Genomic DNA, 14903 nt, shown 5'->3' with positions numbered 1-14903 from the left:
ACCCTGCCCTCCGGAGCTTCAAATCACGTTTGAGACTAAAAACAAAATATCAGAGTGTTGTTTTCTGACCTAGAAAGTGCATGTACAAGGTCAAGATTTCACATGCAATACCTTCACATACATCAGTAGATTCCTGGTCTTCCAGCTTGATGCTCCTTTCTTTTCTAGTGTGTTTCAGAGAGGGAAAACTTCTGCCTCACACTTTGCTGTCTTCCAGAGGGGACATGGGTCAGGGAGGACTTACAGGCTAACTGAGAAAGGCTCCAGAAAGTTGCAGATTTCACATAGGCTCTGCATTAGTATTTCCCCAATGTATTGGGTTTACATGGCAATCTTTTGGTAGCGGGGGAATGCAGGGGTGGCCTCTGTGAGAAGAATCCAGAATCCATGTTAGATACAGGCCAGGTTCAGCTGGCTCCAAAGGGACCCACTGCTGGCTTGAGCTGAGCCAGGGACCAATGTTGTTTGCACCTCTGGGAGAGCAGATTAAACAAAGGTGAAACAAACAAACCCAAAACAAAAAACAAACACAAAAAAAAAAAAACAAAAAAAAAAAAAAAAAAACAAACAACAAAAAAAAAAAACTGCTGCACAGCAGTAGCTGGGAGAGAAAAGTGAGAAGCAGCTCTGCAGCCCCCAGGTCTGTGCAGCAGGAGGGTGGGAGGTGCTCCAGGCATTCAGCAGTTCCCCTGTGGCCTGTGAAGAGGCCCCTGGTGGAGCAGGCTGTCCCCCTGCAGCCCAGGGGTCCCACATGGAGCAGATCTCCATGCTGCAGCCCGTGGAGGAGCCCCCGGTGGAGCAGGTGGATGTGGCCTGGAGGAGGCTGCGGCCCGTGGAGAGCCCCCACAGGAGCAGGCCCTGGGCTGGAGCTGCAGCCCGTGGAGAGGAGCTCCTGGGGGGAGCTGCCGCCCACCCGTGGGGGACCCATGCTGGAGCAGTTTGCTCCTGGGGGATGGACCCTGTGGGATGGAGCCATGTGGGAGCAGTTCTTGAAGAGCTGCTGCTTGTGGGCAGCCCCCATAGGCTCAATTTGGTAAGGCCGGCATCCCGTGGGAGGGACCCCACGTGGAGCAGGGGCAGGGAGGGACCCCGAAGTAATGGTGGAGAAGCATCAGGGACTGACTGAAGCCCCCATTCCCCATTCCCCTGCACCACTCGAGGGGGAGAATGGAGAAGAGGGTGGATAGGGGGGAAGGTGTTTTTAGTTTGTTTCTCACTTTTCTATCTTGTTACCAATAGGCAATAAATTTCTTTAATCTCCCTATGCTGGGTCTGTTTTGCCTGTGACGATAATTGCTGAATGACTTTGCTGTCCTTTTCTCAGTCCTTGAGCCTTTTGAGTCGTATTTTGTCCCCATTTCCCTTTGAGGAAGGGAAGCGAGAGAGCAGTTGTGGTGGAGCTCAGCTGCCCAGCTTCTCTGGGTGACCTGTTCTAGTGCCTCCCCACCTTCACAGTAAAGAATTTCCTCCTTATATCTAATCTAAACCTACCCTCTTTTAGTTTAAAGCCATTCCCCCTTGTCCTATCCCCACGTCCCCTGACAAAGGATCCCTCCCCAGCTTTTCTATAGCCCTCTTTAGGCACTGGAAGGCCACTGTAAGGTCTCCTTGGAGCCTTCTCTTCCCCAGGCTGAACAACCCCAACTCCCTCAGCCCGTCTTCACAGCAGAGGTGCTCCAGCCTCTGATCCTCCATGAGGTCCTCCTCTGGACCCTCTCCAACAGGTCCATGTCCTGCTTGTGCTGGGGCCCCAAAGCTCAATGCAGGGCTCCAGGTGGGGTCTCACAAGAGTAGAGCAGAGGGAATCTGCTCCCTCGCCCTGCTGGCTATGCTGCTTTTTGTGCAGCCCGGGATATAGCTGACCTTTCACCTAAGGTACATGGCTCTTCTTCAGTACTTACAGGGCACATGGCAAGTAAATGAGAAGCATGTCTCAAGATACATCGTGTAAAACTTTTCACAGATGAGCAAAGAGAGACAACACGGAGCGCAACAGCTGTGATTTGTAGATATGTGGCAAGGCATGAGAAAAGAACAAAAGCCTGAAGCAAAATCAAAGTACTCTAAAAAAGCAATCAGTTTTGAGTCTCCTTAACTTCAACTCCATCCAAGAAACTAAGGAGTATGTCTAAAGATAAGTCATTCTACAGTCATGTTCTTCAGTTTGTAGAGGACGAGGGTTATGCGGACATCTCAGGATATACTAATGCAATATAATCTTGTATGCCCAACATATGCATCACCAAATGCACCCCAAGACCCAACCAAATTCCCATTCTGCTTTCATGAAAACTTCTCAATAATGTTGAATTGGGTCCAGACACAGATGAGGTAGGGAAGCATGCTGTTCTTTAGGCAGTAAACAAGCTTGTGAATACTTGTGAGTGAGCATTATCAAAAGCTGGACAAGAGGAAGTCAAAATGGCCAAGGGGAATGAAGGAAACTGTGGAAAAGAATCTTGGAAAATTAAGCACTGGTGGTTTTGGCTAGGCAAGGCTGAACAGAGAGACTTCAGACTCAAGAATTGGGAATAAAAAACATTGCTAACAGTGAAGATAAACAGAAAGAATGAAACCTAGGAAGAAAAAGACTGGATACAACTGAGAAGCAATTTTCTGCTTGGGCCACATTAATCTGCAGGGAGTGTATGGGTTTATTCTCTTAAAACTAGCAGAGATGCTTAGTTCAAATTCTTAAAATACAGAAGCCACAGAATATAGGTGTTTGTTGAAGTAATATGTTTTATCTGTCTTGAATGACTGCTTGTGCTTGTGAAGAGGTTGAGAGCACTTCAAGGATGGACTGGGACTTCAGTTGTAATCAGAGGAGTGAGATCTGCAATAAAAAAAAAAGACAATAAAAGATATGAATTCGATGCATGGCATATATAGTACAGTTCTATCAGCTGTATTGGGCTGACTTCCAGGCTAATTCTGGGGGCAAATAAAGAAAAAATAATGTTTCATCCAAATAGCTCCAGAGGCCACAGTAGCACCCAGTGAGGCAGCTGGGAGGGGAAACTCCCAGCATGCGTGGAGCTCCAGTCCGTGCGCTTCTCAAGGGGATTCTGGGACTGCTGATCTGGAGGAGACTGGGGTGAGAGGGTAGAGGGCTTTGGCAATGTGAAACAGGGTTGGAGGGCGAGGAGAGAGGGAGAAAGGCCTGTTGTGAATTGGGAGGCATGGGGTAGACCCTCAATGGTTATGCAGAGACTACCTCCAACTTTCATCAGAGGGCACTGTAACACTGCCCCTCAGCTTCCAGGCCCCCTGGTGTCAAAACGAGTGTTGAAAAGCAGACTGCACGCTTACGCTGCAGCATAATAGTTTTAATGCTTAGAAATTAAGCCGAACCAGTTTGTAATTGGAGACTAAACAGTCTCCTAACAAGGTTTTCAATTTCTTAACTACAATTTCACCTAGCAGCTGCAAATGCTTCTGGGCACACTGGCACCCGTATCACGCAGAGGGACTGAACAACCCTCAGTGAATTGCTCCTGGTACAAAATGCTGTCAGGGAACATACAATGAGGCCTCGGCTGTCCTTTTGTTGTTGTTGCTAACAGCGACTTGGAAGAGTTGCTGGGTGCCCTACATAACCTGCAGGCAGGCTGGACCCTCCTGCATGCTGCTTTATGCTGTAGCCTGCCCTTTGCATTTTTATTCGGCAGCACATGCTCCTGATTAAAGATTCACGGGAAGCTGCTTTCCCATTCTGCCAAAGCCTTTGTAGTTTCAAAAGTGTTTCCATTCTCTGCTGGAATGAAAACAAGAACTGTGCGGTTTTCTTGTTTGTTTGTTTGTTTGTTTGTTTGTTTTTGTGAAGAGCCAGGGAGAATCCTTCCAGAAAAGCCTGGTTTTCACAGCCTTTGGCCATCTGGAGTGATTCTGGATCATCACAGTGTACTCCCAGCTGTCTTCTCCTATCCAAGACAAGTGCTACAACCAGTGTACCAGGGTCACATAAGATTTAATGATCGTTTACTTATACACCATTTCCACTTTCCAGGCACTGATATTTTCTGAAGGAAACTCTTCAGAAGAGTGTTGTCAGCACGGGATCCCTTTGTATCCAGTGGAGATCAACGTATCAGGAGAGTGGTTAATCACAACTATCTTGGGATGAGCTTAACTGCTCTCCAGAAGTACCCATTACTCTCAAATGACCCACCAGAGAGTGCAGAAAGTTCATTTTAGACACCTAGAGTGAGGCAAGATGAACACAGCCATCTGAGGTGTGGCTGTGTCACAGAGGATGGGCATGCACTGTCCCCCTGGCCTTCTCAGAGGGGTACCTGCCCACCAGGCTGCTGCCTGCACTAGAGAGCTCTTTTCCTTCTTCTACCCTTTCCTGCCTCCTTTGGCAGAGCAGATCAGCTGCACACATTCCTGGCAAAAAACTGGAGCCTCAGGAGAAAAACTTTGGATCAAAACTCCTTCTGCCAATTTGTCATGGTCCAAAAAGAACAGCTTCATTTTTCAAACCACAATTTTCTTAAATAGAAAGGGATACAGGAGTGTTTGCAAATAGCAACACCATGAAGAAAGATGATCTTCAAGACATGCAAGTATAATCTGGCCTGAAAATCTTGATCTTTTGGGTTAAGAGAATCAAAATTATCCAAAGAGGTTTATACTGGGTATTCAAAAATCCAGGCACCTCAAATCACTAGACATATAAAAGTCTTGTTCCTGAAATAGATGGCTCTAGAGATTTGCTTATCACCCTCATCGTTCGTGCTTTCCTTATAAACAGAAGAGTATTTACTTACTCTGTTCCAGTTGGGATTCTAATAATATGATACTGTACCTTCAAAATCAGCAAAAATAAAAAGATCATCATTTTTGAGGAATTTTTTCCAGTGCAGCTCCCTGTGTGTCAGGAATGTATTCCAGCCAACACCTGGGCTCATGTAACAGTTGCAGGCAGAAGAAAAACTCCCCGTGATAGATGGCTTGTCCCACTGCAGGGTATCATTTCTGCCTGTTGTGCAAAAATATACAAATAATTAAAACCGATCTCCAGTGAAACCAGTAGCGTCACATGCAGGACAAATCTGTCTCAGTCTCTCAGCTTTCAGCACTTTTCTCCAGCTTGACAAAACTTCCGTGTCTGCACGTTTCTCCCTGAAGCACTCTGACTTACCGTACACGAGCTGCTTTGGGTCTGTAGTAAAGCTAAGGCTGAGGGACATCCTGTGGATTACATCAGGGTCTTGATCCAGAGCAGACAAGATGACCTGTCTGTGGCCGGCTGGCCATTCCAGAAGGCCATCATTCTGACTGCTGCAGAGATGGAAAGTGATCCCCATGTAGTTCACGTAAGGCGATGAATTTCTCCCATGAGGATACAGCTGCAAAGCAAAGGCATAGCCTTCTGAACTGTAAAACACGGGGCTCGTGATGTAGTCGCCTTTTGATGTCCTGTTAAAAAGGGATGTAAAGTTCCTGATGTGCCAGATGTTGGTGGGGCAGTTCGTCTCCGTCAGGCTGGTGTCGTCGATGGCAATCCCACCTGCAGAGGTGGCTGGATCTCCTCTGATGCCCTGAAACCCGTAGCGGAATTTGGTTTGGACACTGAAGGGAATGTTGGCCAATTTCCAGTGATGTTCTCCATCGGCTGGAGGGGAAAATAAATACATGTGAGAAAGGAAAGTCCAGGGCATGGCCCTAAATCAAACTGTGTCTTCCTCAAGCTCCCCGTGATCTGTTTGGATGGTAAGTGATGCCCGGCACCCACACTAATGCAGGAATTGTCTTAAGGACTCTGCCTCTGGGCTACATTTTGTGTTCATGGGCACTAAATCTGGAGTTACTCAACTGAAGCAAATAAAAGTTGGATTTACATTGGGCACTTGAGCAAGCTTTCATATGATAAACCGTGCCAGCATTGTCTTGCATCAATGTTTGCCAGCACACAACAAGCACTTCCACTTACCTGTAATAGTGTATAGCTTTTCCATCCTCCTAACATTTCCAGTTCCATCATCTTTCTTCACCCAGATAACTAGTTTATCCTGTGGGCTTCCATTTAACCTGTAGAAAAACTGAAGGCATTTTTCTTTCCTCCTGGGATAAAGGATGCGCGATTCCAGAAGAGCTGCCTGACCAGCGTGTCCCAGTTTTGTATCGAAGCGCATGAAATATCCTCTATCTGGTAAGCATAAAAAAGTGTTGTGAAAAAACTTTTTGATCCATTCAGTAATGAAATGAGTGTTAAATAAACTTTAGTGCAGTTTCCAATCGCCAGAGCTAGAAAGTTATTTTCAAAGAAAAAAAAAAAAAACTAAACGAATTCTCCCTACATTGCAAATCAGTATTAAAATGAAAATGCGTTGAAATATGACTTGCAAAGTAGTTTGGTTGATTAGATAGGGTGCAAGTTTGGTTCTGCTCTTTAGAAATTAAGTGCTAACCATACATACGCAAGTCCTGTCAACGTGCAAATGTAAGTGAATGCACTCGGCCAGGGATTTTTTGGAAGACAAACTAGGAATGCATTGGAAGGGTCCTGTCAGGCCAAGGGCTTCATTCTGTGGCTTTCCTGGAACCCATGCCTGGTTAGCCCTCTATTGATAGATCAGACTCCCCCATAAAAGTATCTAAAGCCTTATTTGCCTTCTATGGGTAAAGAACTGATAGTAATTATTTCCTCTCTTTCATATTTAGTCTGCTGTTCTGTATGTGGGCCAGAGCAGCACCTCGTCCGACTCACTGATCTGTCTGGTTACAAAGTTTGGCCGCCTCTGGATCAGTCCTAGTCCATATATTGCAATTTTAATCAGCTTCTTGAACGTGCCTGAGCAGCTCTGGGCATCAGCTTCACCTAACAGCCTCTACACGTTCCCTCCCTACAGGGCATGCATTTTCCAGCTGCATCACTCTGGGCATTTCCAAGTACCCTGGGGCTGCATGTGTGGGTTTGCAGTTTTCCATCCAGGAGCCGAGCGATGCAAGCAGCAGAGACCACATAGAGAAAACTCCGGAGTTGCTGCCTGATGCTGCTGTGAGCTCCAGTGCTGATCCCAGCTGTGTGCCTGTGCCTAGATCAGATCCCACCAGCACTGCTGGCCTTCTGCACTCAGTTCCCCTACAAATACCCAAGCAAGCTCCCCCTTTCTCACCAACTGTGACCCGTCTATTCTCAGGAAACTTGTGAGGCAGACCACTTAGGCTCTAAACCTTCTTTCTTTTGCCTTCCCCCTGCTCGAAGCCAGGCAGTTAGCTGTCTGTCAGCAGCCACGAGCGGCAGGAAGCTGCTGTCAGCTCCTCTGCCACATGCTCCATCACACAGCCCGCACACTGTCAGCAAACCGCAAGCAGCAGCCCAGCGAGCAACAGCCAGCCAGACTCGTTTCTCTAGAAAGAAGAAATTTCTCTTTCCTTGCCAGCAAGCTGATTCGTTTTGCACAGTGGGTCTTCCAAGTGCTGGTTTTTGCATTCAGCCTTACAGCAGCTGCACGTCTGCCCTCTCGCCCACGCTGACACAAACCCACACGTGGGATGAGAGCAGCTGCATCCCTTCACCCAGCCTGCTACCCACCTGCTTTCTCTCTCACTGAGCAAAATTTCCTATAGCCACCAAATCTACAGGCTGTAGCCAAACACAGCATTTGGCAACAAAAATGATCCGTGACCTCCCAGAGCCATCTCTCGCTGTCTTCTTCCTTGGAACAAGTCCCACAGAAATGACTTTCACTTCTTTCCGTTTTTTTTTTCCTCTTGAACCATGAGGGACTTTCGTGAGCAACCACAACTTGCATTTTGGGAAGCAGATGTGCCTAACTGTGACCGCTTGTACCCAGACCAGCTAGGCTCATGCCTGTGACTTTCATAAGAAGCTTTTTTGCTAGAGGATTTTGGGGACTGTCTAAGTGTTACATCTCTGCAGTGTCTAATTTTTCCCCCTCTGCCTTTGAAAACAACAGACCCCTGCACAATTCCTGTATCCTGACAGCAAGCAGAGCTCAATACGCTCATCTTTGTTCAATATATGTTTAAGTGAGTGCAGTCAGAGCCAAAGCCCTGATCAAAAGGACCCCATACAACACTGTCCTCGGAAGAGGGGTAATCACTTCTGGGTTGTTTCTCAGGTAATTCTTCGGCCTCTCCGTGTGGTGCAGCTTGAGCAGGCTTGGAGCAAGCAGCAGCTCCACCTTCCTGATGCAGCGCTGCATCACACAGCACACCTCCCTTGGAGAAGTCTCCTGGGGATGTTTTTTCCTGCTCCGCGACACACTGCTGAAAGTCAGCTTCCTACTTTGACCATCCTGGACTGGTTTCAATATCGGAATTTGTTTATAAACAAGGTCTGTGTTTTGTGATATTTGCCTATGCACAGACTTCTGCAAAGATGCCTGAAGTGAACTCCTGTACAAAGGGGAAGTGTTTCTTAGCTTCAGTTTAAAAATAATAATAATAATCTCAAAATACTGTAATATATGCATAAAAGGAGGAGAGTCTCATCTGACTTAATTCTGTGGAGTTTCACCGAAGTCAGCTGTAGCAAACTGGTGAGAATCCCTGAGTTTCTATAGAACTGCTACGAATTTGCAGCAGCTAAATCTCAAACTCTCATTTCTTCATGATGTTACAATGTAGAGAAAAGATTTAAGGAAGGGTTAAACATATCATATGAAAATTATTAGTCTTCCTATCTGAAAATTCAGGGGTCATGTTTAGTATCATACATATAGTGATTAACATTAATAGTATGGTATTTCTAAACACTTAATTACCTCTGTCCATCTCACATCTTATTTTCACATCTTACCTTTTCACATCTTTTAAAAGCATGGTGAATTCTAATGACAATCTAAAATATACATTTGTTACCTGCACAGTTTCCCAACAAAGTATGGTCTTCTTCTCCTGATTTGCCCAATGTGTGATCCCAATCAGCGTCATCTTTTCCACTTTGCACCATCCCACAGATATTGATGTATTCAAAGGAGCACTGGTCCAAGAAGGTGAGGCTTGAAGCTGCCAGGAACAGAGAAACATATGTTTTGTTCATTAATACCAAAAAAGCCTTGTCCTGTTAGCTCCATTCCAGAGTGCTTATGTGCTGCACTTAAATTCATGAAATATGTTGTTAATACAACTGAAAACTACACAGACTTTCACATCTACCACTCTGTTACCACAAGTAAATTATGCTTTCCCCTAAAACAAGCATGTTATCTCTTTTTCCCACTCTAAGCTGGATATTTCCTTGCATGAACCACCTTGACCTCTGCATGCCAGTTCTTCCTTTCAGATATTTATCATTTTCTCTAAGCCTGTTGGGACTAGGTTCTCTGTCCTGTTTCTCACTTCAGGGTGTAAATCAGAAGTAGTTCTGCTGAAGCTAGTGGAAATGTTCAGGTATATGTTAACAGTGAGTCAGTACAAAATCTGGAATGCTTACTTTCATGCTTTGCCAGTGAAGCTGGAGACATGATTAACCCAATTCATGCTTCTGAACATCACACAGGGAGAAAAAGGAACTTGAAGTACCCTGATTTCAGAAGCCCTAATTCCAGACTCTCATTGCTTGAAGATTTTATCATCAACAACAAGAGATCATCGTCCATGTTACTATTACAGGTAATCTTACGGGAATGCCTGGTTGAACAAAATCTATTAAAAGACTCTTGATTCACTCAAATGGTGTTCTGTAATGAAATTTTGAAATAATTTTGAAATAATGAAATTTTCATTATGCTGCATAAGAACTATAGCTTCTTTTAGCACTGTGAAAGGATCCCAAGAGGGAAGTGTTCTTGTTCCTCTCCTGCGACTCCATCCACATTATCATGAATCTTGAGAAAGGGTTTTCAAGTCTATGTGTGAGAAGATGAACTTACTGCAGTTGTACATGCGATTCAGCTTCAGTAAGTCAATCCTGCTCAGGTCCAACCTCTGCCCAATAATCTCATTAAACTCAGGAATTTTTGTTGTAATGGAAGGGACGTTGCTGTTGATGTTGAAAGAATATGGTCCATAGTGCAGGACTGACTCATAATCATACGGGGTATTGAGATCATCAAGGAAACTATCATTGTGTTTGTCAAAGGCATATGCAAAACCTAGACAAAAACATATGCACATGATTAGGCAAGACCAGAAATAAAACTTACCACATAACGCCATTTCAAAATGCTTTACCCACGGCTAAATAATGGTCCAGTTGTCAGCAATTGGGCGGTCATTCTCAACCAGAGATGTCTGAAATCAGCATTTTGAAAAAGGGGCATGCATCTACAGATAATTCTCGAGCGTGTCAGACCTGCATAGTACCTTCAATAATTTCGTCCCACCATATCTGAACATAGTCGTCACGATCCGTCCGGGATTGCTCGTGGTAGAATCCCAAGGCATGCAGGAGCTCATGTTCCACTATAGCTTTATAGTCACACCTCTCCCCTATAGACACCGTCTGACCCCTCTGAAGATCCCCCACATAAGACCAGCACCTGTAAGGCAAAGACTGAGATACTGCACCCATTTTGCATAATACCTTCTATGATTTGTATTTATATTGAATAGAGCTGTTAAACTACATGGGATTTCTAGACAGTAGCTGTTGGCCCCAGCTTCCTGATGTCCCACCCAGTGAGCAGGGAGATCCCCCACCTAACTTCAGACTCTCACAGTGCTGGCAGGTGCTGCTGAGTTAGCTTCCCTGGCACCTTTACAGTCCCTGGCTGGTTACAGGCATTTGGGATGGAAGCTGTCACACCTATTTTAGACTTCTATTTTAGGCGAGAAGGTTTATGGCTTGGAACAGTCGCCTCCTCCCCAACGAGTGCCAAGACAGCCTGCAGTGAGCTGCAGAGCCTGGGAGGTGCTGGGTTCAATGTTTGGTCAAGTTCAGCCCCTGAAAGAAAGGAGACATCCCCTGCCCCTGCCCCTAACAAACACCAGGAGAAACTTCATTGTTTTCCTGAAAGAATTCCAAGAAAGGGGTTCAATTCAGTAGCCAGGATGTGAATGGAAATAAAATATTACTATAAAATAATATATTAAATATATATTAGATATATCATTATATAATATATATTTAATACATATAATTTATATATTATTTATATATATTTGTATTGTATATATACATATATATTATCAAATATTATATTAAGAGAACATCAAATGCAGATAGCACCTTTGCCTGGTTAGTCTGTCTGCATTGGCTTCAGCATACCACAAATAAGCTCTGGGCCAGAAATGTGATTCAGGTATTTATGCCCTGTGTAATAGCCAGAATGAAAGGAAAGTCTCCTCATTGGAAGAAAATCAGATGGTACGAGCCAGGCCGTTAATACAAAATTACCCGTCCAGCTTCTCAAATTTCAAGTAAGTCTGCTCCCCTTCGTAGGGCTTGAAATCAATGCAGGACTTCAGCCTGAACATGTCTAATGCCTGCAGGACAACACCTTTAGCATTCAGATCTGAAAGATACAGCAGAGGATAACAGTAGAAGTTGTACTTCTTTTATAAAAGTATAAATAGCTATAATTCTAAATACGAACAAGCATGCATTAGAAATCTGAACATGTATAAAAATATCTACTAAAAATATAAAAATATCAAAGAGCAGGAGGCTGTTAGCAGAATTCCCCAATTAGCGTAATTTTGTAAGATCCCATAGGGAAAGATAATAATTTTATTATCTTTATTAGATAAACTCAGAGAGCTGGAAAACAAACAAACAAAAAATATGCAGGCTTTTGGACATCTGAGGCATTGCTTGGGTTTTTCTAGGTACTTCTAGTGCACGTCATTGTATTATCTGAGCTGTCAAGTATTGTAAACTTCGAACTTGGGACTGGCAAACACAGGAGAGATCTATAGGATTTTAACACTGTTTTACTATTAGTTTTATACCTGAAGTGTAAAAAACTTTTAAATAATACCTAAAGTTAGATGAAAACAAAAAGGGAAAATTCTCTGAATGTTTTCATTTATAAAATATCTGCATTTCCCTGGACTGGGACTGGAGCTGGGACTGCTACAAAGAGATAAGGCATGAAGGGTACAGTAGATCAAGACACGTGTCCTTGTGATTAGGATTTCCTGACTCCATTATCTGGAGACCCCAGCCAGATACACCGATATTAGTTAAATTGGCTGCTCAATTAGCATCAGGCTCATTACTGGGATTGTCACATCAACAACAAGATGTGCTGGAGCAGAGTTACATTGCTCAGTCTGGCCAAGAGTAACATAACATTAACAGGGCATAATTCAGTAGCAAATGAAACAAAAGCAGCCCAGAGAGCTGTACAAAACCAGAGTACATATAATGGAAGCCATACAACCCTACCACAATAAAAAGACTTATTACCCAGGCTGTCAGCCAGGATGTAGGGGATGGGAAATTTCCATCTGTAGGAGTTGTTTCTTAGAGCATTCCTCTCCAGCTGTGGATGATATTAACACACTGGTGTTAACATTTCAGCCCAGCTCACACTCTTACTGGAGTTAGTTTAGATCAGCAATGCTTACCGGTAAGATAATATCACCCTCAAAAAGCTGCCTTCCTGTTTCTGAAAGGAGATAAACAAGCATTTTGGTTAAAGCAACATATCAAGGACTGCAGTATGTTGTGTTCTTTTTCAAAGACCACACAATTTATCATGAGGCTGCCTCATCAGCCAACCCATGTCTCCATAAACAGCAACCACCCAGAAACAGGCAACAAAGAGCCAACGCCACCCTACAGCATGCTCATCCGCCACCTGCAATGAAGGAGGATTTGGGGTTGAATGAAGATTTCCATAACAATTTCATATCACCTGCCCAGAGGAGATTTTTGCTCTTTTTCCTTGGCTTGTATCCTGAACCCATCATGGACTTCAGAACATTGTGGATATTTAGGTAAAATGGGATTTGTCCAGAAGTTAGGCATCTAGTCGCCTAATGACTTGGCTAACCTAGACTAATCATCTGGGATCCTCCTATGATCACAGGAGAAAGACAAGGATTCTGGAGAGGGAAGGGGTTCATCCTCGTTTTTCAAAGTCCTGAGCCTGAACTAAGCTCAGATTCAAGCAATTCAATCTAAATGCCTACCCTGGGTATGTGCTATATGTCTCAGACCCACATGCAGCTATCCACCTGCAGAAGGAGACTTCCCCTTCTAGAGGTGCCACAGGAGATGGATTTGAACTGGCATCAGGCACCTGTGATTTAAGCAGCTTATCCACATCTGCAGCTTATCCACATCTTCCATGCTTTAAAAGCACAGCACTTGTGACTCTTATTTTATACTTTGGGTTTTTTTAAGGTGCCAAATTCCCTGTCCAAACATGGGTCCAAGCTGCAGCCACTGTATGGTCCTGTGAGTGTAAAATTAATTAATGTCCTTGTATAGGCACAATCCCAGCACAGACAGTTCATCCATAACCTATTTCTATAACCTTTAGTTACAGAAATATCCTATTTTCTTCACATATATAAAAAGAGAAGAAAAAAATAATCTAGTCCCATGTGCTTTGTTCTACCAGCAAAATCAGAGGAAAGCTACCCCAGAGCATAAAGCAGATAACAATCCATGGCAGGAAATGAAAACTCTCTCAAGGCAACAGCGCTGAAGCCCTGTGGTAGGGCTGAAGGTACTTTAGATTTGTATCTTGGCCATTGGTGGTGTGAAACCCAGCAGCTCACTTAGGATGAGTGCACATCAACAAAACAGAGGTGGAATTAGAGCCACTGCCGAGGTTTTTCTGGTGGTGGTATTGCAGAAGAGTGCAGGGGTTGATGCAGGTTTGGTACAGCACAGAGGCTGCTGAGCCTTGCCCAAGAGCTGTTGAGTGTATTTCCAAATTTGAGAGTAAGGTATTGGGCTTCCTACAAAATTAGCCTTATGGACATTTCCCAGCCTTAGTGATATGGTTTAGTAGAGGGGTTTAGCTAGTGTTAGGTTGGAGGTTGGACTAGGTGATCTTGGAGGTCTCTTCCAACCTACATGTAGATGATTCTGTGATTCCCTTTCCTATACCAACCTTTCTGGACATTTCTGTCCTCTGCCCCATGCCCTGCTCCTGCCTTGCCAGCTTCTCCTACTGCTATCAGACTACACAAGGGAGGTGTCCCCCCGTCTCCCCAAAAAGAGCTGGGGGTCATCCCACACATTTTTAACCGCCCTGCAGCACTTACACCTTGGGGACTTTGCTCACATAAGAGGGGTCTTTCAGATCCCTGACATCTGCCAGACTTGTAGTCATACAAAGGCTAGCTCAGATCTCTGTAAAAATTCAGCACTCTGCTTACTTACTCTCCTCACTTACCTGAGTTTATTTCTGGGATGTCCTTTCTAAGCTTCCCTCCGTCAACAACATACACTGTCAAAAATAAAATAAAATAAAATAAATCCCTAAATTAGTCACTAAATGACATGAATTGGTGTAAATCCCCACTTGATGACCGATAATTTTCCACTAACATAAAAATATTGTGTCCTTACCTCTGTCATCAACAGAGTTTTGGATCTGAAACATAGAAAGCACAGCTTCAAAACCACAGACAAATGCAGTGAAATCTCACCCTGATCACGAGCCAGAAAACAGAGAAGATGGGAATACCGTAAAGGCAAAGGAGCAGGTAGCCAGTGCTGTGAAACAACATAACCTCCAGGGATCCATTTCAGAAGACAATCTGGTGCTGCTGGCCCATGTAGATATAGTGTCCTGGGGAGGATTAACCTTCAGAAGAACTGATAAGCCATCAGAAAAGATGAACTTTGAAAGGAAGAGCAGATTTTTATCTTATATATAGCCATAAGCAAAAACTGATAAGCAATCTGCTTCCCCATAACAATTACTCTTAGCACATTAACCCTTGTGGCATTCAGGAGATACCAAACTCTTTAGTATTTCTGTGACTTCTTCAGAAACAATCTCACTTTTTTTTTTCTTTTT

At 44.1% G+C, this 14903-nt stretch overlaps 1 protein-coding gene across 1 annotated transcript; it reads right to left on the bottom strand.

The window, feature by feature from the left end:
- Window positions 1–321: 321 nt before the first annotated feature.
- LOC116487511 (meprin A subunit alpha-like) lies at window positions 322–14483 on the bottom strand. Its single transcript, XM_032184507.1, has 12 exons — window positions 14450–14483; window positions 14274–14327; window positions 12490–12530; window positions 12329–12404; window positions 11315–11432; window positions 10282–10457; window positions 9849–10070; window positions 8836–8982; window positions 5939–6154; window positions 5147–5620; window positions 4811–4984; window positions 322–365 (listed from the first exon to the last, which is right to left on the bottom strand). The coding sequence occupies exons 1-12, from the start codon at window positions 14481–14483 to the stop codon at window positions 322–324; spliced, it is 1776 nt and encodes a 591-aa protein (XP_032040398.1).
- Between the last annotated feature and the right edge of the window lie 420 nt (window positions 14484–14903).

Source organism: Aythya fuligula, chromosome 3 (genome assembly GCF_009819795.1).
Source record: "Aythya fuligula isolate bAytFul2 chromosome 3, bAytFul2.pri, whole genome shotgun sequence".
NCBI lineage: Eukaryota > Metazoa > Chordata > Aves > Anseriformes > Anatidae > Aythya > Aythya fuligula.
This window is presented reverse-complemented; position numbering and strand designations above follow the sequence as displayed.

Coding starts and splice junctions, on each gene's coding strand:
- LOC116487511 (XM_032184507.1), bottom strand. CDS start 14,483: ATGTTTCAGATCCAAAACTCTGTTGATGACAGAG. Junction 6,155..8,835: donor TTTGTTGGGAAACTGTGCAG/GTAACAAATGTA, acceptor TATGCTTACCAG/ATAGAGGATATTTCATGCGC. Junction 5,621..5,938: donor AAAGCTATACACTATTACAG/GTAAGTGGAAGT, acceptor TTTCCCCTCCAG/CCGATGGAGAACATCACTGG.